This window comes from Gracilinanus agilis, chromosome 4 (genome assembly GCF_016433145.1).
Source record: "Gracilinanus agilis isolate LMUSP501 chromosome 4, AgileGrace, whole genome shotgun sequence".
Classification (NCBI taxonomy): Eukaryota; Metazoa; Chordata; class Mammalia; order Didelphimorphia; family Didelphidae; genus Gracilinanus; species Gracilinanus agilis.
Genome location: NC_058133.1, coordinates 160,609,138 through 160,631,496, shown reverse-complemented (window position 1 = coordinate 160,631,496; position 22,359 = coordinate 160,609,138). Strand labels below are relative to the sequence as shown.

The following is a 22,359-nucleotide window of genomic DNA, read 5'->3' as shown; positions in this document are numbered from 1 at the left end:
ATGGTGATGGAATACTATTGTGCTATAAGGAATGATGAATAGGATGATTTCAGAAAGAGCTGGAAAGACCTACATGAACAGATGCAGAATGAAATAAGCAGAACCAGACAATCATTATACATAGTAACTGCAATATTGTGGAAGAATCAAATGTGATAGAGTTTGCTACTAACTAACCAACAATACAATTCAGGACAGTTCTGAGGGACTTGAGGGAAAAAAATGCTATCCACCTCCAGAGAAAGACTGTTGGAGTAGAAATGCAGATGAAAACATATGATTTATTCTTATTTATTTGGGTATATGTTTTGGGGTTTTGGTTCCATAAGATTATTTGCTTGTAAAAATGAATAATATGGGGGGCAGCTGGGTAGCTCAGTGGAGTGAGAGTCAGGCCTAGAGACAGGAGGTCCTAGGTTCAAACCCGGCCTCAGCCACTTCCCAGCTGTGTGACCCTGGGCAAGTCACTTGACCCCCATTGCCCACCCTCACCAATCTTCCACTTATAAGACAATGCACCGAAATTAAGGGTAAAAAAAAAAATAATAATATGGAAATGTTTTGGGTGATGATAATACATGTATAACCCAGATTGAATTGCTTGTCAGCTCTGGGAGTGGGGGAGGGAAGAAGGAAGGGAGACAATATAGATCATATGAATTTGGAAAACTTATGAGGAAATGTCCAGGTCCTACCCCACAATTAGAGAGGCAGACAGTAGTGATGAGGTAGAGTATTAAGGTTGATGAAATCTTACAGGATGAAGATTATCTCAATAATGAGCTTCCTGAGGCATAGTAGAGCAAGTCAGAGAAGTCCCAAAATAGTAGCGCCAGAGGAAGAGCCAAGTTTGAGGCTAGAGATCAGGTTGGTGGAGAAGGAAGCAGAAGTCTCTCCTATGAAGCAGCTAGATGGCAGGAAAACTCATCTTCTGAATTCAAATTTTGTCTCAGACACTTATTAGCTGCATGACCTTGCTTGCACAAGTTACTTGACCCTATTTGCCTCCATTTTTTCATCTAGAAAATGAGCTGGAGAAGCAAATGGCAAACCACTCAATATCTTTGCCAAGAAAACCCCAAATAAGGTCATAAAGCATCGAACTGGACTGAACAGTAACACACAGTATAGCCTCACCTAAGGCTAGAGTTCAGGTTGGTGAAGCAGGGGGTGGGGTCTCCTATAAGTTTCCAGTAGGGAGAAGTTAGATCAAAGTAGATGGCAGTCAGCCAGACGCCTTGCAGCCTTTCCTCAAGGGGCACACACAGAAATAGATGGAAGAATGGGTAGAGGAAGATCTTGTACCTCTTTTCATCTGAGGCTGAAGATCAGGCCAGTGAAGTAAAAGATAGAAGTCACTGACAATAGAATCATTGTATATGAACTCTAACATCCTAGTTTCTCATGTTCTGCTTGAGAAAGTGGAAATAGTATTAGAGGAAAAAACATTGTGTGAAGGGAACCCCCTCCCAGGATCATGCATCCAGGTTTGAACTACTTCCCTGCACTCCATTGTGGGTCACAGGAGAATAACCTAGGCACAATGACCAAGAAAGGATCAAGTTAGGATCTGGGGTAAAGGAGAAGAAATAAAAGGGGGTGGGGGGGGAAGGGGTTCCAGGAAGTGGGCACTCTCTATTCTCTTGGATGCCAGGAGAAAACAGTGGCTGAGAAAGCCATGTGGAGAAGTACCCACATGGCGATATTAGAATAGGCTTAAATCTCTATCTCTATGCTCTCTATTTCAAGTAAATATTAATAAACTCTGTGGAAATAAAGGTCCAGAATTTTAATTTAGTTTAGTAGCACCTAGGCCAGGAGTTTGACACATCTGAGTTAAGAGAAAAGTTAAGCTTTCTGATAGGAAAAAGACCAAACACAAGAAGAAAAAAAAAACAGACTTTATTGCTACAAAAAAGCAACTAAGAAGATATTAACTATTGATTCATACATCTACTTTGTCTTTTCCACAAAATCTTTATGAAGATATTTTTTTATTTATTATTTTTTAAAATTTAGAATATTTCCCCATGGTTATATGATTCATGACCCCATCCCCACCCACAGCTGACAAGCAATTCCACTGGGTTATACAAATATATGAAGACATTTTCTACAAGTACTGAAGGCAATTATTATGAAAAATGTAAACAGGAAGAAAAGCTTTTGCAAGCAAATATTTTAAACCAAGACATATTTTTATAGTCAACATGACTGGCTTAAAAGTACAAAGGATATTCCACAGTATTAATCACTTTGTCATTTTAAAGGCTCCCTTCCAATTGTCTTCCATGTATGTAAAGTTCATACAAGATCTGCTTATAGACATGCAACAGAGATGACTTTGATGATATTCTGATTATCAAGTGAAACATAAAATAGGAAAATGCATGCTTATCAAATATACTCAACCAGTCAGATAGTCACTAAACATTTATTAAGCATCTATTATGTTCCAGAAACAGTGCTGAGCTCTGGGGATTAAAAAAAAAAGGCAAAACACAGTACCTGCCCTCAAGAAACTCACAATCTAATGGGAGATACAGGAGTAAATAAATATGTACAAACAAGCTAAATATGTGTGTGTATGTGTGTGTGTGGGGGGGGAGACAAGGAAATAAGAGGGAAAGCAGTAGAGGGAAATAAGAGGGAAGGCTTCTTGTAGAAGATGAGATTTAATTTGGGACTTGAAGAAGCAGGGATGAAGTGTTCCAGGAGGATAGCCAGGAAAAATGCCTAGAGCCAAGAGATGTAGCTTCTTATTGATGAAACAGTGCCACCAAATCAGAGTAAATAGTGGGAAGTAAGGTAAAAGAGTAAGGAATAAGAAGACTGGATAGGTAGGTAGGAGGGAGCTAAGTTGGGTAGGGTTTTGAATGCCAGATTTGATCCTGGAGGCAATTGGGAGACAATGGAGTTTATCAAGTAAGTAATATGGTCAGATCTGTGCTCTGGAAAATCATTTTGGCAGTTTAATGGAGGATGGAATGGAATGAGGAAAGACCTGATGTAGGCAGACCCAGTAGCAGGGTAGGGCAATAGTACAAGCATGAACTGATCAGGGTTTGCACCTGATGATGGTGGCAGCATACAAGGAGAGAAGGGGCTACATATTTGAGAAGTGTTAAGAGGTAAAATCAGAAGACATTAGCAACCAATTGGATATGAGAGATAAGAATAAAAAGTCAAGGATGATATTTGAGCTTTCTTTGAGCCTGAAGAACTAAGAGGTGTTGTCCTCAAAAGTAACAGGGAGGTTAGGAGGCTGGGGATGAGAGATTTGAGGGAAAGATGAGTTCAGTTTTGGACAGGTTGCATTTAAGATGTCTACTGGACATCCAATGCAAACTCTCTGAAAGGTAATTGGAGATATGAGACTGAAGTTAATTTAGAGGTTAAGACAGGAAAGGTAGATTAGAGAATCATTAGCATTGAGATGGTAATTAAATCCATGGGAGCAGATGAATCACCAAGTGAAACAATATTGAGGGAGAAGAAACGAGAAGAGAAAAGAGCCCAGGATAGAACCCTACAGTATGCCTAAGGTTATGATCTGGATGAGAATGTGGTAAAAGAGACCGATAGGTCAGAGAACCAGGAGAGAATAATGTTTCAAAAGTCTAGAGAGCAGAGAGAATCAAAGGGAAGCATGTCAACAGTGTCAAAGGCTACAGAATTTGTCAAAGGAAAGGACTGAGGAATGAAGATAGAGAAAAGGTCAGACTTTGCTTCAAATCTATTGGGATCAACAAAAACAAAACAAAACAAAACAAAACAAAAGATGAAAATGCTAAGTGCTGGAGGAGTTGTGGAAGAGATACACTGATGTACTATAGAGCAGTATACTGGTTTAACCATTCTATAAAACAATTTATCATACTAAGAAAAATCACTGAACTGCCTATACTTTTTTACCCAGCAATATTACCACTAAGGGAGATGCCTAACAGAAGTAAGAACAAGAGAAAGGACCTATATATACAAAAATATTTATAGCAGCACTTTTCGTAGTAGCAAAGAAAAAGAAGGAAAGTTGGTGCCTACAAACTGGGAAATGACAGAGTAAGCTGGTATATGAATGTAATTCAATATTATCTCATAATGAATGACAAATGGGAAAGTACAGAAATAGAAGATGACATGTGAGAAACCAAGAAAAGATAAGTTTGGCTGGACCATAAATTATGAGATGAGAGGAGCATATAATGAAGCTGGTGCCAAGTTATAAAAGGCTAAATAGAATTTATATTTGATCCTTGAGGTAATTAGAGAAGTGCCAAGATCAGATTTGTGCTTATGGAAGATTCCTTAGGCACTGTGTAAAGATAGATTGGGGGGCAGGGAGGAGGGAGAGACTTGGCCCTAGGCAAGGAGATTAGAAGGCCACAGAAATAATGATGAAGTCATCTGAATTAAGGTGTTAGCTATGGGAGGAAAGAAAAGGGGTTGTATATAAGAGATGCTAAGGGGATAGAAATATCAGGGGTTGGCAACCAACTGGATATTGTAAGGAGAGTAAGGAGTCAAGAATAATAGTGATGATAATAATAGGAACCTAAGAGACTCAGAAAATGGTAATGGCTTTGACAAAAATAGGGAAGTATAGAAGGGAGAGTTTTGGAGTAAAGATAAAGAACTCTGTGATATGCTGAATTTGAGTTATCTTTGGAATATCCTAAATAAAGCTTTACAAGTAAAAATGAATTATTCATTAGCCTTAGCTCTATTCTTTCTAGGGCCTGATTAACCCAAAACAGAGGCCTGTAAATTGTATATCCTCTTTCTTTTTCAATGTTGGCCACAGGGAAAGAGAATGAAAACAAAGGTCAGAAACAGAGGTAATGCAGTTAAATCACTCTGTGGCTTTAAAACTTATGCTCAGAGAAACTGTGCTGCAGGGACAGGTGCACTGGGTCTTTTGGGCACTGGGTCCTTGGAGCATGTGCCCAAAGAGAGGTCTATGTATACCATTTCTAGCATGTGTGCCATAGGTTCGTCATAATGGCCCTAGTCTATTCCCCTTCTGAGAATTTTTCAACCCCAGAAACATGCAGTAAATCTGGAAGACCTTACACTTCTTGAGAGGAGAAGTAAGGTAGGACTTCCAGTTAAGATGGCGGCAGAGTAAGGAGCAGTTGCTTGATCTCTCCTAAGCGAAGCATACAGGACTCCTCAAGGGGACATAAAAACGAATCCAGACGAACGAAGGGACCCCACAACAGGGCACAGCATTGAAGGTATGCGGAATTGGGGCATTTCCATGCTATAAAGGGGTGAAACAACTCTCACTAAAACATGAGAGGAGGAAGCCCCTCCCCCACCCCCCCCACACCACGCACAACGCCAAGGCCAGCCCACAAGAGTTAAAGCAGATTTGGGGCACCCATTAAGTCACTGGCAGCTCCAGAGCTTGTTCCTGAGAGCAGCAAGACTTAGGATCCCAAGAGGCTAAAGAACGCACACGGACTTTCCTGAGTACCTGCGCGGGTGAAGACATTGCCCTAGGTGCGGACAAAGAAATTGAGCGCAGGCTTGGACCTCGAGTGGGGACCCTGTGCAGATGGGAGCACGGCTGTGGAAGCAGCCCGAGACTACTGAAGGAGCCTCAGGCAGAGGGGCAGACCAGGGAAGACCAGGAGGCTCGACCCTAAAAACAAGGAGATCTGAGACCTTGGGAGCCTAGAGAGCGCAGACAGACCCTTAGTGTGAGGATAAAGCGGAGAAGGCACTGGGCTAACAACAATGGCAAGCCAAAATCGAGAACCCTAGAAGAGAAAGATTATCAAGAAAAACTCTGTAACACTCGACAACTTTTACACAGAGAAAATCCAGACAACAGAGGAGAACAAACAAGAAATCATATCCAAACCTTCCCAAAATAATGAAAACTGGTCACAAGCTATTGAAGAGTTCAAATCTGAGATGATGAAAAATATGGAAGAGATCTGGCAAGAAAATAACAGTTTAAAAGGCAGGATTTCACAATTGGAAAGTGAGGCTCAGAAATAAAATGAACTGATAAGCAAATTGAACACCAGAAATGACCAGATTGAAAAGGAAAACCAAAAGATTATAACCGAAAACCAGTCCCTAAAGGCTAGAATTGAGCAATTAGAAGCTAATAATCTCTCAAGACAGCAAGAACAAATAAAACAAAGTCAAAAGACTGATAAAATAGAAGGAAACATGAAATATCTCAATGAGAAAGTGACAGACCAAGAAAACTGGTCTAGAAGAGACAATTTGAGAATCATTGGTCTTCCAGAAAAAGCAGAAATTAATAGAAACTTGGACTCCATACTAAAAGAAATTATTCAGCAAAATTGCCCTGAAGTTCTACAAGAGGGCAATATAGACATTGAAAGGATCCATAGATCACCCTCTACACTAGACCCAGAAAGGACAACACCCATGCATATAATAGCCAAATTAAAGAGCTTCCAAGTAAAAGAAAAAATCTTACAAGAAGTCAGAAAGAGACAATTCAAATATCAAGGAGCACCAATCAGGATCACACAGGATCTGGCAGCCTCCACGCTAAAAGACCACAAGGCTTGGAATATGATATTCAGAAAGGCAAGAGAGCTGGGCCTTCAACCACGTATCAACTACCCATCAAAACTGAATATATACTCCTAGGGGAAAGCATGGGCATTCAACAAAATTGAAGATTTCCAAGTATTTTCACAGAAGAAACCAGGACTAAATCTAAAGTTTGATATCCAACCACAAAAATCAAGAGAAACATGAAAAAGTAAATAAGAAAAAGAGGGGAAAGAAAGAAAATTCATAATTTTATAAATTTGCCTCTTTAAGGGCTTCAATAAGATCTAATTATCTGTATTCCTATGTGGAGAAATGCTATGTATAATTCTCTGTAGTGAACTCTATTCACTATTATAGTATTCACTATTATAGCAATCAGAAGAATAATTCATAGGGAGAGAGTGGAATACTAAATGGTCTAAGATGACATGGGGGGTGGGAAAGAGGGGGGTGAATAGTAGGGGACACCAAGAGAAACTTGAGTGAATAAGAAAAATAGGATATTCTATTACACACAAAGAGGGCATAGGAAGGGGAGGGGACAAATACTATTATAAGAAGGAGAGGAAGAGAGCATTAAGAGGTAATATTTAAACCTTACTCTCAGTGTAATCAACCCGGAGAGGGAAGAGTAGCTATATTATCCATTGGGATAAAAAACTCTATCTAACCCTACTGACTTTCTCAGTAGGGATGAACCAAGGGGAGCAGGGGAGTGGGAAAGTCATAAAAGGGAGGGGAGAAGAAGAGGGAGGGAATTCATTAGGCCTTTAAAAATAAAAAGAGGGGAATAACAAGGGAGAGGGTAGAAAGGGAAGTTAATCAAAGGAGGGGATAAGGGATACCGGCTCAAAGCAAACCACTGGTTTAAAAGAAAATAGTGTAAGAAGAAGGGGTGGGACTAGGGGAGGATACAAAAATGTCAGTGAATGCACAACTGATAATTATAACTCTGAATGTGAATGGGATGAACTCGCTCATAAAACGGAAGCAAATAGCAGAGTGGATTAGAAACCAAAATCCTACCATATGTTCTCTACAAGAAACACATATGAGGTGGGTGGACACACACAAGTTTAAGGTTAAGGGCTTGAGCAAAATCTTTTGGGCATCAAATGAGAAAAAGAAGGCAGGAGTGGCTATTATGATTTCTGACAAAGCCAAAATAAAAATAGATATGATTAAAAAAGACAGGGAAGGTCACTACATCCTGATTAAAGGCAATATAAACAATGAGGAAATAACACTGCTGAATATGTATGCAACAAGTGGTATAGCATCCAAATTCATAAAGGAGAAACTGGCAGAGCTCAAGAAGGAAATAGATAGTAAAACCATAATAGTGGGAGATCTAAATACTCCTCTTTCAGATCTAGATAAATCAAACCGAAAAATAAATAAGAAAGAGGTAAGAAAGGTGAATGAAGTCCTAGAAAAATTATATTTAATTGATATGTGGAGAAAAATAAATAGGGACAAAAAGGAATACACCTTCTTTTCAGCTGCACATGGTACATTCACAAAGATTGACCATGTAATAGGGCATAGAAACATTGCAAACAAATGCAAAAGAGCAGATATAATAAATGTAACCTTCTCAGATCATAATGCAATAAAAATAATAATTAGTAAGGGCACCTGGACAGGAAAATCAAAAACCAATTGGAAATTAAACAATATGATTCTCCAAAACCAATCAGTCAAAGAAGAAATCATAGAAACAATCAACAATTTCATTGAAGAGAATGACAATGATGAGACATCCTACCAAACTCTGTGGGATGCAGCCAAGGCAGTACTCAGGGGGAAATTTATATCCTTGAGTGCATATATTAACAAATTAGGGAAGGCAGAGATTAATGAATTGGGCATGCAACTCAAAAAACTAGAAAGCGAGCAAATTAAAAATCCCCGGATGAAAACTAAATTAGAAATACTAAAAATTAAGGGAGAAATTAATAAAATCGAAAGTAAAAGAACTATTGAATTAATAAATAAGACCAGAAGCTGGTATTTTGAAAAAAAACAACAGATAAAATAGACAAAGTACTGGTGAAAAAAACAGATAAAATAGACAAAGTACTGGTCAATCTAATAAAAAAAAGGAAAGAAGAAAACCAAATTGACAATATCAAAGATAAAAAAGGAGACCTCACCTATAATGAAGGGGAAATTAAGGCAATCATTAAAAACTATTTCGCCCAATTATATGGCAACAAATATAACAATTTAGGAGATATGGATGAATGTTTACAAAAATATAAACTGCCTAGATTAACAGCAGAAGAAATAGAATACCTAAATAATCCCTTATCAGAAAAAGAAATTGAACAAGCCATCAAAGAACTCCCTAAGAAAAAATCACCAGGACCTGATGGATTCACAAGTGAATTCTATCAGACATTCAAAGAGCAACTAATCCCAATACTATACAAATTATTTGATATGATAAGCAAAGAAGGAGTCCTACCAAATTCCTTTTATGACACAAATATGGTACTGATTCCAAAGCCAGGTAGATCAAAAACAGAGAAAGAAAACTATAGACCAATCTCCCTAATTAACATAGATGCAAAAATCTTAAATAGAATACTAGCAAAGTAATTAAGAAGATCATCTACCATGATCAGGTGGGATTTATACCAGGAATGCAAGGATGGTTCAACATTAGGAAAACCATCCACATAATTGACCATATCAACAGTCTAACAAACAAAAATCACATGATTATCAATAGATGCTGAAAAAGCCTTTGACAAAATACAGCATCCATTCCTATTGAAAACACTGAAAAGTATAGGAATAGAAGGACCTTTCCTAAAAATAATAAACAGTATATACCTAAAACCATCAACAAACATCATATGCAATGGGGATAAATTAGAAGCCTTCCCAATAAGATCAGGAGTAAAACAAGGATGCCCATTATCACCTCTATTATTCAACATAGTACTAGAAACACTAGCAGTAGCAATTAGAGAAGAAAAAGAAATTGAAGGTATCAAAACAGGCAATGAGGAGACTAAGCTAACACTCTTTGCAGATGATATGATGGTATACTTAAAAATTCCTACAGAATCAACTAAGAAGCTTGTAGAAATAATCAACAACTTTAGCAAAGTTGCAGGATACAAAATAAATGCACATAAATCATCAGCATTTCTATATATTTCCAACACATTGGAGCAGCAAGAGGTAGAAAGAGAAACGCCATTTAAAATCACCCTAGACAATATAAAATACTTGGGAATCTATCTACCAAAACAAACACAGCAATTATATGAAAACAACTACAAAACACTTTCCAAACAAATAAAACTGGATCTCAACAATTGGAAAGCCATGATTGCTCATGGGTAGGACGAGCTAACATAATAAAAATGACAATTCTACCCAAATTAATTTACCTATTTAGCGCCATACCTATCAAATTACCAAAAAACTTCTTTACTGAATTAGGAAAAACTATAACAAATTTCATTTGGAATAACAAAAGATCAAGAATATCAAGGGAAATAATGAAGAAAAATGGGAAGGAAGGGGGCCTAGCAGTACCAGATATTAAACTATACTATAAAGCAGCAGTCATCAAAACAATATGGTACTGGCTAAGAGACAGAAGGGAGAATCACTGGAATAGACTTGGGGTTAATGACATCAGCAAGACAGTGTATGATAAACCTAGAGAGCCCAATTTTTGGGACATGAATCCACTATTTGACAAAAACTGCTGAGAAATATGGAAAACAATATGGGAGAGATTAGGTTTAGATCAACATCTCACACCCTACACCAAGATAAATTCAGAATGGGTGAATGACTTGAATATAAAGAGGGAAACTATAAATAAGTTAAGTGAACACAAAATAGTATACCTGTCAGATCTCTGGGAAAGGAAAGATTTTAAAACCAAGCAAGAGTTAGAGAAAATTACAAAATGTAAATTAAATGGTTTTGATTATATGAAGCTAAAAAGCTTTTGTACAAACAAAAACAATGTAGTCAAAATCAGAAGGGAAACAACAAGTTGGGAAAAAATCTTTATAACAAAAAACTCTGACAGGGGTCTAATTACTCAAATATACAAGGAGTTAAAGCAATTGTATAAAAAAATCAAGCCATTCCCCAATTGAAAAATGGGCAAGAGACATGAATAGGCAATTTTCAGGTAAAGAAATCAAAAGTATCAATAAGTACATGAGAAAGTGTTCTAAATCTCTAATAATTAGAGAAATGCAAATCAAAACAACTCTGAGGTATCACCTCACACCTAGCAGATTGGCTAAAATGAAAGAAGGGGAAAGTAATGAATGCTGGAGGGGATGTGGCAAAATTGGGACATTGATGCATTGCTGGTGGAATTGTGAACTGATCCAACCATTCTGGCTGGCAATTTGGAACTATACTCAAAGGGCTATAAAAGAATGCCTGCCCTTTGATCCAGCCATACCATTGTTGGGCTTGTACCCCAAAAGATCATAGATAAACAGACTTGTACGAAAATATTTATAGCTGCGCTTTTTATGGTTGCAAAAAACTGGAAAAGGAGGGTATGTCCTTCAATTGGGGAATGGCTGAACAAACTGTGGTATATGCTAGTGATGGAATACTATTGTGCTAAAAGGAATAATAAACTAGAGGAGTTCCAGGTGAACTGGAAAGATCTCCAGGAACTGATGCAGAGGGAAAGGAGCAGAGCCAGAAGAACGTTGTACACAGAGACTGATATACTATGATAAAATTGAGTGTAATGGACTTCTGTACCAGCAGAAAGCAATGACACAGGACAGCTCTGAGGGATTTATGGTAAAGAATGCTACCCACATTCAGAGGAAGGACTGCAGGAGAGGAAACATATAAGAAAAACAACTGCTTGAACGCATGGGATGAGGTGGACATGATTGGGGATGTAGACTCGAAAGTACCACACCAATGCAACTACCAACAATTTGGAAATAGGTCTTGATCAATGATACATGTTAAAACCAGTGGAAATGTGCATCGGCCATGGGTGGGGGGAGAGCGGAGGATGAAGGGGAAAGTAGGAGCATGAATCATGTAACCATGTTAAAAATGAATATTAATAAACATTTAAAAAATTTAAAAAAAAAACTTATGCTCAGAGAAACCAGTGTTGTTTAATCCATTCCCTGCTTTTTCATTCAATGACAAATTTTTATAATCAGAACAAGTGGATATGAGCATAATGTAAAATGTAAGATATGATGGTTTTCAGTCTAATATATGGTCATTCCATATCCCAAACAATCAAGTTAAAGTTCTTGAAATCTGAATGTGCTTAACAACCAAATATGTTCTACTATAGGCAAGTCAACTGATAAAAACTGTTCCCTGTATGCAAATGGGAATGACTTTCTTAAGGGTATCTGCACCCCACCCCAAGTTTTTGTTTCAATTGAAATACACTTTATCTCTTTTAGGAAAATTCATTCACGTAATCACTGAATTGAAAAAGATGAAATTGTAAGTAATGTTTTCATATAATTTTAAAATCAAGTCATCTCATATAAATATTAGAAGAGTAGCTTAAGAACTCCTGCTATGCTAAGAGCACATCTTGATTAAATCCTGATTGTATATAAAGATAATTTTATTATAGTCAATGGTATTTGTCTTCCTATGAATTTATGTCAATACCAGGGTCCTCAGATTTTATTAGTCAGGGAGATGGCCCTGCTCTGCTTATTTTTATGTTTCTTCTTAAGAGTTATTGTCTGAGGATATCAGGCATAAGACTATAATTTATCAACTGTTGACTAACATTTTAAGTATATGGATTTTTGCTAATCAATGATTAGCAATTAAGGGCCTATAGAAACAGCTATGAAATCCTATGGGACCTCCAGTTTTAATTTACCCCAACTTAAGTTTGGATCTTAGGCTCCAAATTACGTCCTGGAAATTTCTGTGTTTCTTACAGGAGCTGGGGTGGAAAAATCTTTCTGCAAGTGTTGTTACTTATGTGTTCATAAAACCTGAATCAATTCATATTGAGATCTGCTTTGCAAAAGATTTTATTTAGCAAGAATATCTAAAGGATTTCTACAAGCAACTTGAAAGTCAAGAAGCAAAACTACCTATCCATGACTGTCAAAGGATTTTTTTTTTTAATTCAGATAAGTACATGGGACATCTTAGGTACCAATCATAGTTTCTTAATTTGCCTAGCAATGGTGGGGAGAGGGGGAGAAGGGAGGGAGAGTGCTTGTGGGATCCATTTCCAGTCTTTGAGGGTGTGAACTTCCTTTTCTAGTAAAAGGTTAACTAAGTGTGAAAGGAGGGGCACGCCAAAGTTCTTGATTAATTAAGTTAAAACAAACAAAGGAGGATAATTTCCTTTCATAGTAGTCTATGCAGAGCAATGGAATAGTAACCCCTCCCCTCACCAAAAAGGCAGGAGGCTGGTATCTTTTCCACTTACCTCAAAGAGAAAAGATCTTATATATACCAAAATATTTATTGCCTCCTTTTGTAGTAGGGATAGCCATCAGTTGGGTAATGGTTGAACAAAATGTGCTATATCAATGTAATGGAATAACTATTGTGCTTTAAGAAATAAGAAAATAGACGATTTCAAAGAGATATAGAAAGACTTGTATAAATTGACATGGAGTAAAATAAGAAGAACCAGAGCATAATTTATACAACATTAATATTATAAAAATAAATTTGAAGGCTTTTACAAACATGAATGAAATAAGCAGAAGTAGAGAACAATTCTACAATAACAACAATGCTATAAAGATAAACAACTCTGAAAGCAGTAAGAAAATATAATTCAATACATTGACCATGATTCCAGAGGACCAACGATGAAGTATATTATCCACCTTCTGACAGAAGGAGGATGCAATGAAGGGAAAAAAATCAAATATTTTTTTGAACATGGCCAATAAGAGAATTTGTTTTGCTTGACTATATATACATGTTTATTAGAGGGAATTTGTTTTTCTTTTTTCCTTTTTTTTTCCCTAGTGATTGGAGTGGGGTGGAAGAAAAAAAAGATTCTATTAAAAAACAAACAAACAAACCTTTAATAGGAGGTCTAGAGTTGAAAGTGACCTTGAAAATTGTCTAGTCCAAAGCCTATATTTTCCAAATGAGGAAATAGAAGATAAGAAAGCTGTCCCAGGTCATACAGGTTAAGTAAGAAGTAAAGGTAGGGCACTATATTACTATAACTATGTGTGGTTTGGGGCAGCAAGGTGGCCTGGTGGATATATTAGGCAGGGAGTTGGGAGGACTTAGTTTTTCAAATCCGGCCCCAGATACTTCATAGCTGTGTGATCCTGGGCAAATCACTTAACCCTAATTTCTGGTCCTTACTACTCTTCTGCTTTGGAAGCAATATTGAGTCTATCAAACTGCTTTTGTATGACCTAGTATGGTGCTTGGCACAAAGTAAGGGCTAAATAAATCTTTTTTCATTCTTTTTGTTGATGTTCCTTCCACAGTATCTAACAGAGTAGTTACTAAGTAACTATTATCATTAATAATAATTCACTTTAATATTTACTAAGCACTTCATTCACAATAATTTTATGTTGTGTATCTATTATTATCTCCAACTTACAGATGAGGAAGCTGGGAAGTTTTATCAACTTGCTTATGGTTACATAGTTGGTAAGCAAGACTGTGGAAGGCCATTGAGAGAAATAGGGTGTATAATAGATCTTTTTACCTCAGATACCCCATCCATCACCTGACCTGATCCTGTCAGGTCGAAGGGAGTCAATGTATGACTCTGTCAACTACATCAACTTTGATGGGATCCATAGATTATGCTAACCTACCATGTTTCTCTCTATTGCTCTCAACACAAGACTGTCTCAAATGCAAAATTCCTGTCTTTCCATTAAAGTCCTTTCTACTAATGTCCAAGGCATGCCTCATCTCCCCATGAAGCCTTCCCCAAACTACTAGGTCCACAATAATGTCTCCCTTCTCTGATTCTTTGAACTCCTCCATAGGTCTATAATATTTTTTACATATGCTCTTCTAACATGAGCTACAATTTGATTAAATAGCCTTACTAATAATTTACTAACAAATCTAATCTTCCAATTTGATTATACATCCTTGAATAGCAGAGTTGATTATCATTTTTTTCTGATCTGATAATATCTAATTCATTTCAGAATATGTAGTAGGTGTTCAATAATTTTTTAATTAGATAAGCAAAAAGCATCACACACATATATGTATGCACCTACATGGTTGGTTGTGATCTCTCAAACTGAAGGGAACCAAAATGACATCACTATATTGGAGTCAATGTACAGTGTTCAACTATGGCTGATGAGACCATATGAGCTAGGAAGGCTCTACCACAGATTGGACAGAAATAGCCCAGATAAACATTTGGGATGGAGATATCTCTGAATGTGCATATTTCCTATCTGTTTTGAACTACTGTAATTCTGCTTTGCTCATAGAACACAGCACCTTCTTGGATGTAGGTATGCCACACTGGAAGGTAGACATACAAACATGCATACAGAAATAGTAAAAAGTTGTAATATGTTAAGTGACTCCCCTGAAACCATTATTTCCTGGTTAGACAGAAATTTGTACAGCACAAAAGAAACCAGAGAAATTATAGGAGAGCTTGAAGATAACAAGAAACAGGTATAGTTGCAAAGGAGCATTATCAGAAGAAAGGAAAAGAGTTGTAGCTGTCAATCTTTATGTTAAAAAATTCTATTTAAAAAACAGCATTAAATTTTGGGAAGAGAAAAAGTTTAAACAAAGAACCTGATATCAATGCAGGTCAGATTGCTACTAAGTAAAGATCAATGACTGAAAAAACAGATCTGAAAGGAGTTTAACCTACTAATAATTCTCTTCATAGACTTCTTTTGGACAAGAGGAACTGAAGTGGAGACAATAAAAGATTTATGAAAGGTGAAAAGAATCAGTGGAAAAGGAATCAAAGGAGTCCAGCATATTGGAAGAGTGGAATTATAATAAAATATTTTAACTTAAATAAAATGTTAGAATTTTTCAATAAAAAGGGAGTGCTATATCTCAGAAGTTGGTTAAATGGCATTTGCTACCAATTATGAACCCCAAATCTTAACATGTAGTGATGTTGAAAAGGCCATAACCTAATAATTTCCCCTCATTTTTAATACATTAAAAGTTACAAGCTAAGAATATACCTAACACGGTACACCTAGTACCATAATACGGGTATTATGTGGAAGCTCCAATTTTAGATGACAATAATCTCATTTGAAAGAACTGAATTTTTAGTATGCAGATGCTTCTTAAACGAACTGTTTCCCTCAGAAGTGATTAAAAGTCAAAACACTGGTAAAGAAAATAGGGAGGTTTCAACATACTAATTTCGTGTTTATGCAAACCAGAAGACAGCATCTACCTCTTGACTTCTTAGAAAGTAAGTTTTAAGAGATCTACTCTGCAGAAAAAGAAGAACTAAAGCAAGCAATTATGATAAACCAGGAGGAAAGAGATTGGGAGGGGATGGAAGAGAAGAAATGAGGCGAAGGGATATTTAAAGGGAAAAAAAAAGTGGTGTCAGCTGTTCCTGCCCATTACTCTTGGAATAAACATTGTAAACTGTCAGAAAACAAAAGCAGGCAATGAAAATTTCTAGAAAGATTTCTAAATCCTTCTAGAATATATTCAACTCCAAAGCCAAATCATTCAAATTACAATCTGAATTGTACTCAAAACCGGCTAATTTTTCGATCGGAGAGAATTTCTTCGAGGAAAAGAATAACAAATGGTGGAGGACTAGGTGGCTACAACTTGGGAGCAGTTCAGACAGGGAGGGAACACGCTTTTTTTTCTCACACTAGTCGGACCAAACCATTATGATCCAGGGGCGGCCACATATATGTCCATATGGCCCCACGCGGCCCCAGGATCTATCCCGCCACTCCTGGAGGAATCTAAATCCGCCTAGCCAAGAAGGGATTGGAGAAAGTGCTTTCCCTGGGATGGGATTAATCCCCTCCCCACATTTTCAACGCAGCAGAGTGGTAGGCAAGGAGTGCGAGAGAGAGAGTAGAAGGGAGACCGGGGGCTGGCCGGGGCGGAGGACAGCGGACTAGATGTCCTCCCCCAGCTCTGTCGCCTAGGAAACCGGGCTCCCCCCTCAACCCTGCCTCCGACCCAGTCAGCACTCCACGTCAGGCTAGGGCCGGGCTGCAGAGCCAAGCGGCCAGATTTGGACTCGACCTTTCGGCCGGCCCCATTTCCCCGCCAGGGCCCGGGAGCCTACCGAATAGAGGGGCGCGGGGGCGGCGACTGTGGTGGTAGAGGTGGAGGCGACGGAGATGAAGCATTCGGATGATCGAGCCGCTGCCATGATTCCGCTGCCGCTTTTCGGGAGGCACCGGAGCTTCCCAGCTAAACAGGGAGGGTGGTGCTGACAGCTGCTGCCCCACGCTTAGAGGCCCGACCTCGCCTAGGGCGGTGGCACTCGCGGCGGACGCTCCAGAAAGCCCCGGGCGCCGCCATCTTGGCCCGGACGGAAGCCGCGCTGAGCCAAAGCGCGTGCCCAGGCTCGGCCCTGGAAACGCGGAAGTTGGCAGGGTCTCATAGTTAATAACCGCGGAAGGAAAGGCTTGGGTCGCCACCCTAAAAGATACTTTTTCGTCTCTTCCTTTCCCTATCTCCCATAATGGCCAAGGAGGAAAAGCCGGGAGGACAGGACTTTTCCAGGCCTGAGAGTCTCCTGGACACGTTGCTGCACAAACTCTACGATTTCGGTGAGTGCGAGGAACTAGGCGAGCGCCCACGTGGGGAAGAAGCGGCTACTTGACCGGCGCGACTGGAGATGTGTGTTTTGGGTAGGGGGTTCTTTCTGTGGAAGTGAGGGACCGATTCTTTTTCCACTAGTGGCCCCAAATTTAGCTCTCCGGGCAGAGGTGATTAACGTGTAAAGCTAAATCACTCCCTGGCAAAAGTGATTTAAAGGGCCCAATGCCTTAGCCTCAGTCTATCCCAGGGCGAGTTCTGGAGCGTGGGCTGTTACTCGCCTGCCAAGTGCTTGTTGTACCTTACCTTGAATTGGCCTAAAAACGAGAGGCTGGCCCTCTGCCACCCGCCAGCGCTCACTTCGCAGTAGTGGGCTTTACGGTTCCTGGGTAATCCCCCTCTCCCAGCTCCTACGGCCCCTTGCCATCACCCTTTCCCCAGTCCCTGACCGGTTGCTAGTAAGGGGTTTTACTTCGCTCTGGAAACGTCACCACCATCACCTCTGGCCCTTTGCCACCCCCACCCCCACCCCCCCACTACCCAACTGGGAAATAATGGGTTCTACCTCCCTCTGGAGAGCCCTGCCACAGCACCTCCGTCCCCCTGCCTTTACCCTCTCCACCCTTCCACCCACCCAGCTTCTCCTTCCTTTGCTGTCGACCCACTGACTTAGTACCAACCTCTTCTTTGTGCCATTCCTGCTGTCTGTTGGGAGCTCTGGGCACTGCGGTACTTGCAGATGCAGCTGCCAAGTTCATAGTCTTCTCCATACCTTCCTCTGCTTCTCAAAAAAAAAAGGACCACAGGAAACCTGTTTGACCCAGGTTACTCAGCTTTCTGCTGTTTTTACTTTGCCTGTAGCCCTGCCTTAATTCAGCTACCTTGCCCTGAAAGAAGAGTAATTCTTGCTGGGCTGGAGGAACCAGGGCTAAGAAGTATGTCCTGAGAGTTTTTCAGTGCCTCTGGAGAGTCCGGACAGAACAAACTAAATAAGGCCTTCCTGAACAAAAAAACTTCACTGCGTCTTGAATTCCTGGCCAAGATAAACAGAGGTCTTCCTTAATCTCAGTCGACAGAAAGCTTGTTATTAATGGTTGGAATATAATTTCTTCTCTGGCATTTCTCCTAGGGAAGGTAGTACCACACCCCCTTAGCCAATGCAAATGGGAGTCTGGGGAGGGAAGATCCAGGGAGGGGAAAAAACTCTTGTACTTACCGGAGACAGTAAGTATTCATATGAGTCCTTTTATGTGCACAAAAGCAAGTACATTTTGAAAACTAGTTATAATATAGCAAATGCTATTTTCTTTTCAGTTGACTATTTTGAGACTGGGTAGACTGGATCTCTAGGCTACCTTACTATGAAAATAGTCAGCAGTATTTATTGAATACTACTACTATGTCTTGGGTGGGAATGGAGACACACTTAGAAATGAAGCAGAAGACTGGAGTCTAAAGACTGGAGATTTAAAGAAGATTAAAGCCTAATGGAAAAAATTATGTATTATAAAATATGCAAACATATAGTAAGAGAACTAAATCAAACCTACTGCTGGTATTTGGTAAATTAGACATTAGGAAGGTTAAATGATCAGAGAATTGGGTGTTTTTAATGTATAAGTACTAGATAAATCTACTAGAGGTCAGCAAATCTGGAGAAGCTTCTAATTATGAGTTAGGGAAAAGGGAGGCCCCTGCATGACTGGCAGATTTGCTCAGATTGAACTAAGAGTATGGTAGTAGTTTAGGGAAAATAAAGGCTTTAAAAGTATTTATTGATTCTTCAGGTTTAATTTAATGATCAATTTTTTGCAAATAAGCTGTCAGGAGTGAGAAAATTGTTTGTGTGCCATCTCATAATACAAGAAATATTGTTTTTTGAGCAAAAAGAACCACTTTCTAATGCTGCTGCCAACTTTGTTCCACCCGGCAAGCAGAAAAGTGAGACAACAGTGTCCCCAAATGGCATATGACTTTTTGAATCATGGCTTAAAATTCCAGAGGGATGAAGGAAACCTGATAAAGGCTAGTAGGAACTTATTTTTTTTTTAAGTCTTAGAAAGCTGACCCAAAAGACTTTAAAATGAAAAAAGATAGGACGAAAAATAACTGTAAGCTAAGTACACTATATACAGTGAAGTCTCCTAGTAGAAAAAGCCAGAAATTCACAGGGAACAAAATTTAGGAAAGTGCCAGAAATAAGGCTCATGGCTTCAGTTATTTATATACAAATACACAAAGTGTGGGCAATAAGCAAGATGTTTAAAAAGACATGTACAGAAGATGAAAGCAAAAATAAAAGCAAAAATAGGTAACAATGGCTGTCAAAGTGTGGCATGGTCTAGTAAGAATAATGATAGGATTTCTTTTTATGGCTTATCCTAACATGGTGGCATAGGTATGATCTACCACCAGATTTTCAGGATCAAGAATTTTCTTTCAGAGAAACAAAAGCAAAATTGTTCCATTCCTCAATGGAATAAAATAAAAACATGCAGTAAGATCAGGGATACTGCAAAAAAGACACTGGGGAAGGGCCAGACTAGTTCATACAAAACTAATAGCATGGTGACATACTTTAGTTTACACCAATTGCATATCTTACCATAATACCAACCCTGGTAAGAAATAAATGCCATTTACCCTCCCGTTTTGTAAAGGTGTCTGCTAAAGTACAGCCATCAAATACAAAGTAACAAACTCACTGCCCTTTTATTTTCATATGTTGAGTTGATTGGTTTAATAATAAGCATATTCATGGGGGGGCCCAGTGGATATAGTACCTAGCCTAGAGTCAGGAAGATCCATCTTTACAAGTTCAAATCTGACCTCTGATACTTCCTAGCTGTGTGATCCTGGTCAAATCACTTAACTCAATTTGCCTCATTTTCTCAACTATAAAGTGAGAAGGAAAGGCAAACCACTCCAGTATATTTGCCAAGAAAAGCTCAACTGGGATCACAAAGTTAGACACAACTGAAAAATGAAAGAACACCAACAAACAATTGGACATGATATTTTAAACTGTCCTCTGCATCACTGTTTTTGTAGTAATTATATATTTGCCTGTAAGAAGCAGAGTCCATGAGATGTTGGAATCAAAACTTGATTCAAATTTGCCTCAAACATTGCGTATGACCCTGAGCAAGTGAGTGACCTGACCTCTGAATTTCCTCCTGTATAAAAGAGAGATAATGACAGCACTTTGTTCAGAGTTGTAATAGGGAATTAAATGAAATAATGGCCAATAACAAGTTATTTGAAAGCCTTTGATGCTATATTAACTCTGTGTGACCTCCTCTGTGTTAATCAAAGACAGTGATAATGTATCTTTTAAAAGGCAAAGCTGCTTAACCTTATTTTCTGTTTTATTTGCTATAAGAAGAATGATCTTGGGACTAGAAAAGAATAAAAAAATGGCTAATAGAGAGCTGAAACATGATTAGCAGGAGGAAAGAAAGAGAACATACTTGCTCTAGATGATGAGTTCATCCCACTACCCAAATAAACTAAATCTTAATTGTAATTGTCCTGTTAGATAAGATTGTTGAGGGCAGTGTTCTTTGAAAGATCACAGAGAATGGGAAAGATGCTTAAGGTCTAGAAGACGGAAAATTCCCTGACTTCTTAAAAGGGAAAGAAAACTATAGGCCAGTGAGCTTGACTTATAGAATATATATGTTTTATTTTTTAAAGAAGACGTGATTTTTCCCCCCTTTTTTTAAAGGTTAGCATTTTTTTCTTTTTAAAAGATATTTTACCTGTTACATGTAATAATAATTTTAAACATGTTTTCTGAAATTTTAAGATCCAAATTGTCTCTCTCTCTCATTTCCCTCCTCTTTCTTGGAGATGATAAGCAATTTGATCTGCATTATGCATATATTATCATGCTAAATATACTTCCATGTTGGTCATTGTGGTAAGAGAGTATTCATATAAAAATGAACCCCAAAATAAAAACATAAAGAAACTAATGTGAAAAACAGGAAGCTTTGATCTGCATTCCAACTCCCAACAATTCTTTCTTTAGGGGAAGAATAGCATTCTTTGTCATAAGTCCTTCAGAATTATCCTGGATCATTGTATTGCTGAGAATAGCTAAGTCTTTTGTCATCATAAAATACTGCTGTTACTGTGTAATGTTCTCCTGGTTCTGTTTAATTCACTCTGAATCAGTTTATGTAGGTCTTTCCACTTTTTTCTGAAATCATCCTGTTCATCATTTTGAATATTCCATCACCATCATATGCCACAATTTGTTTGGCCATTCCCCAATTGGTGGACGTCCTCTCAATTTCCAATTCTTTGCCACCACAAAGAGCGCAGTTAAGATTATTTTTGTACAACTAGGTCCTTTTCCCTTTTTTTATGATTTCTTTGGGATACAGATCTAGTTGTGGTATTACATGGTTAAAAGGTATGCACAGTTTTATAGTCCTTTAAAAGGCAAAGTTCCAAATTGGCTTCCAGAATGGTTGAATCAGTTCACAACTCTACCAATAATGCATTAGTGTTCCAGTTTTGCCACATCCCCTCCAACATTTATCACTTTCCTTTAGTGTCACATAGGCCAATCTGATAGGTGTGAGGTAGTACTTCAGAGTTGTTTTAATTTTAATTTTTCTAATCCAGTGATGTAGAGGATTTTTTCACATAACTGTTGATAGCTTTGATTTCTTCATCTGAAAACTGTTCATGTTCTTTGACCATTTGTCATTTGGGGAATGACTTGTATTCTTATAAATTTCACTTAGTTCTCTATATATTTGAGAAATTACACCTTTATCAGAGAAATTTGCTATAAATTTTTACCCAGTTTGTTGTTTCCCTTCTAATTTACTTATGGTATTGCCCTTTATGTCTAAATCATATACTAATTTTGCTCTTATCTTGGTAAAGAGTGTGAGATAATGGTCTATATTCCTAGTTTCTGCCATACTGTTTTCCAGTTTTCCCAGCAGTTTTTGTCAAATAGTGAGGTCTTATCCCCAAAACTGAGATCTTTGAGTTTATCAAACCCTAGATTGCTACTGTCATTTGCCATGTGTATATTATATATAT

The 22,359-nt window shown here is 38.3% G+C and overlaps 2 protein-coding genes across 3 annotated transcripts in view; one reads left to right on the top strand and one right to left on the bottom strand.

Annotated features, from left to right (window-relative positions):
• GNPAT (glyceronephosphate O-acyltransferase) overlaps positions 1–18,022 on the bottom strand; it is a 57,342-nt gene extending 39,320 nt beyond the window's left edge. The window contains exon 1 of one of the 2 annotated variants that reach the window (XM_044677133.1): positions 17,976–18,022. Coding sequence is in view for 1 of the 2 variants with exons in the window: in XM_044677132.1 (XP_044533067.1) it covers positions 16,817–16,903 (87 nt within the window). In the remaining variant the exon portion in view is untranslated. Of the gene's footprint in view, positions 1–16,816; positions 16,971–17,975 lie in introns of those variants that run through there. The other variant, XM_044677132.1, reaches the window with a different exon arrangement.
• The window catches only part of C4H1orf131 (chromosome 4 C1orf131 homolog), a 28,658-nt gene continuing 23,415 nt past the window's right edge, over positions 17,117–22,359 (top strand). Inside the window, exon 1 of the mRNA XM_044677134.1 lies at positions 17,117–17,306. Within this exon, the coding sequence (XP_044533069.1) occupies positions 17,219–17,306 (88 nt within the window). The 5' untranslated portion in view covers positions 17,117–17,218. The remainder of the gene's footprint in view (positions 17,307–22,359) is intronic.